Consider the following 2926-nt stretch of genomic DNA (forward strand, 5'->3'; position numbering starts at 1 on the left):
ATGCAGGTGAGCAGCAGCCCTGGGGAGCATCCCAGCCCTCAGCCCACCCCAGCTCCAGCCTCAGCACCGGGAGGGGACACGGCACAGAAACAACCTGGGGCACAGAAACAACCTGGGGCACAGAAACCACCCCCAGCCTATGCAGGTAAGGGGCTCTGCAGCATTGTCCTGGCACAGGGATGGGAGTTTTTGGGTGGCATTTGTGTGATGTCTCTTCCTTATGAGCCCTGGACACCCTGGGGTGGGAGAAGGGCCAAGTAGGAGCTGTCTCTTCTTCCCAGCTGGGCTCTCCCTGCCCTTTTCTCCCAGGGAAGTGAGGCTGGGAGGGATCAAACTGGTGCTTTGTGGATCAGAATTTTCACTTCTGAGCATGTTTGCTTTTTCTCTCTTGATCCTTTTTTCCCTTTAACCCTCTGGCAAGCGCTGGGCTGGTAAATGTTTTGTGTTTTTAAGGGAGCAGTGACACATCTTCAGACACCTCAGAGGACTCAGACAACCCTTCCTGCCCTCAGGTACCACGGGAAAATCATCTGGAGCAACATCAGGAGGGGCAAATCCATCAAACCACATTGAAATTCCATAGATTAGGGCTGGGGTGGTTGTTGTCCCCTGTCACATGCAGTGTTCTAATGTTCTCCATTCAGAGGGAAGCAGCCCTGGGCACTTTAGGAAAATTAGGAACCAAAATCTTCTCTCTGAGGGTGGGCAGGCCCCAGCACAGCTGTGGCTGCCCCTGGAGCCCTGGCAGTGCCCAAGCCAGGCTGGATGGGGCTTGGAGCAATCTGGGACAGTGGAAGGTGGAAGGAAGGATGGGATGGGCTTTAAAATCCCTTCCAACCCAGCCCATTCCATGATTCCCTGAACTGGTGCACGGGCTTGAGGGCAAAGGCTCCTGGGTGGGTGCTGGGGCCTGACCTGGGCTTCATTTTGCTCCTGCAGGGCCGTGGCTCAGAGGAAAACATCAATTACACATCCCTGGTGTTCCCAGGCCCCGAGCCACGCTCTGCCCAGGACTACGAGGACGTCAAGTCTGGGATGGATTATGTCAACGTGGACCCAAAGAAGAGGAAAACACATTTCTGGCCCTTCTCCAGCCCCAGGGCATCCAAGGCTGTGGAGTACACCGAGGTGAAGCTGTGACACTGCTGTGGAGCTGTGACACTGCTGTGGAGCTGTGACACTGATGTGGGGCTGTGACACCAGGCTGAAGCTGTGACACTGATGTGGGGCTGTGACACTGCTGTGGAGCTGTGACACTGCTGTGAGGCTGTGACACTGCTGTGGAGCTGTGACACTGCTGTGGGGCTGTGACACCAGGCTGAAGCTGTGACACCAGGGTGCTGCTGCCCAGAGGTGCCCAGAGCCCCCAGCAGCTGCACAGCTGGCACTGTCCCCTTCCCCTGGCACTGTCCCCTGCCCCTGGGGCACTGCCTGGCACGGGCTGCAGCACTTGTACCACCCCCACCGCAGCTTCCTTGGCTTTTCCTTAAAGGCTCCACTGTTCCTGAGGGCTGCAGGGTGGGGCAGGGGAAGGCTCCTCCCAGCCAGGCTGGAATCAGCTCTCCACTTCTGTGTCATGGCCCCTTTTCCCTCATTTCATGAAAGCAAAAGAAACATCCCCCCCTCGCCACTCAAAATAGGCAGTTCAGGGAGGGAGATGCAGTGATCCTCAAAGCTGCACCGAGCTCCTCTCAGTGATGTTGTTTTGCTCATCAGCCTCATAAAATCCTTTTAAATACAATTTTTCCACTGGCTTTTCCCTCTCCCTGTCTCCCACCTTTTGCTTTCTCTGCTTTGTCCCCCTCCAGGTGCTGGGGTTGGTCTCTCCCCCCTGCTCTTCACTCTGCATTTTGTTACTTCTGAATTTTCCAGAAATAAACTCCCAAAGTGCCTGGGAATGGGAATGGTGCCCCAGAGTGTGCTCTGGGAGGGGGATGGAGCGGCTGCCTCCCCTTCCTCAGGGCTGGAGCTGCCCCAAGTGTGTTTTAAATGGGCTCAGTAATGCTGTGATTTAATGAAAGGTTGTGAGACAATTGATTTGGGATTGATCAGTGGCAGGGGGAGCCAGGCACTCCTCCTTTCATGACCTTGTGGTGCAGATCTGGCCCAGCTTGAAGGGCACGAGAAGGAAAATGTTCCAAAATCCCCAACAATTCCCGGGTAACGTTGGAAAACCCAGGAGAGGTGTGATTATGGGACTGGAGGTGAGGCCAAAACCAGTGAGAGGAAGATTCTGAGAAATCTGATTCAAATGTCTGGTGATTAAAAAGTGAAAATATTGAAGATTTCAAAATATTTTCCTCTTAATGTTTTATTTTTACAGCTTTAGCCTGTGATAGTGGAAGGAGTAATGCCCGTGGCTCGCAGGGAATTTGGGACCTTCACTGGCACACCTGTACATCACCCTCAGCGGCTTTTGAGCTAATGGACGCTCTTTCCTGCCTCATCCATGATTTATCCCTGCACAAAACAGCTGCTGGGAGCAGGGCAGGGGCCAGGCTGGGACTGCAGGGGAATCGAGTTCCCTGCTCCCCCAGCCCAGGGTGGTTTTGAGCCCTCGATCCTGCAAAATCAGCCAAAAGCAGCAGCAGCAGCAGCAGGGTGAGAGCAAGTGTTGAGCACAGGATGGGGGTGGGAGCAGAGCTGATGGGAGAGGGCAGGGGGGAGCAGGATGTGCCCGGCTGAGCTGGAGCAGGGCCAGGGCTGCTGCCAGCAGCTCCTCGGGGGTGCCAGCGCCGCGTTTGGGGCGCTCCAGCGGGCACAGCGTGGGGCAGCACGGCTGTGCCCAGCACCAGGGGATGTGACAGCCCCGTCCCTGGCCCGGGGGAGGCGGCAGGGGGGCACTTCCAGGCCACAGGAGCTCTGCAGCCCCGCGGGGGCACAGCTCTGTCCCCGCTGCCTGCTCGGCCGCGAGAGGAGGCAGCGG

At 56.6% G+C, this 2926-nt stretch overlaps 1 protein-coding gene across 1 annotated transcript; it reads left to right on the plus strand.

Annotated features, from left to right (window-relative positions):
* RHEX (regulator of hemoglobinization and erythroid cell expansion) lies at positions 1 to 1140 on the plus strand. The gene is made up of 3 exons (XM_031062906.1): positions 1 to 145; positions 454 to 512; positions 940 to 1140. Exons 1-3 carry the CDS (start codon positions 1 to 3, stop codon positions 1138 to 1140), a joined length of 405 nt encoding a protein of 134 aa, XP_030918766.1.
* Positions 1141 to 2926: the final 1786 nt, after the last annotated feature.

This window comes from Geospiza fortis, unplaced genomic scaffold (genome assembly GCF_000277835.1).
Source record: "Geospiza fortis unplaced genomic scaffold, GeoFor_1.0 scaffold391, whole genome shotgun sequence".
Taxonomy (NCBI): domain Eukaryota; kingdom Metazoa; phylum Chordata; class Aves; order Passeriformes; family Thraupidae; genus Geospiza; species Geospiza fortis.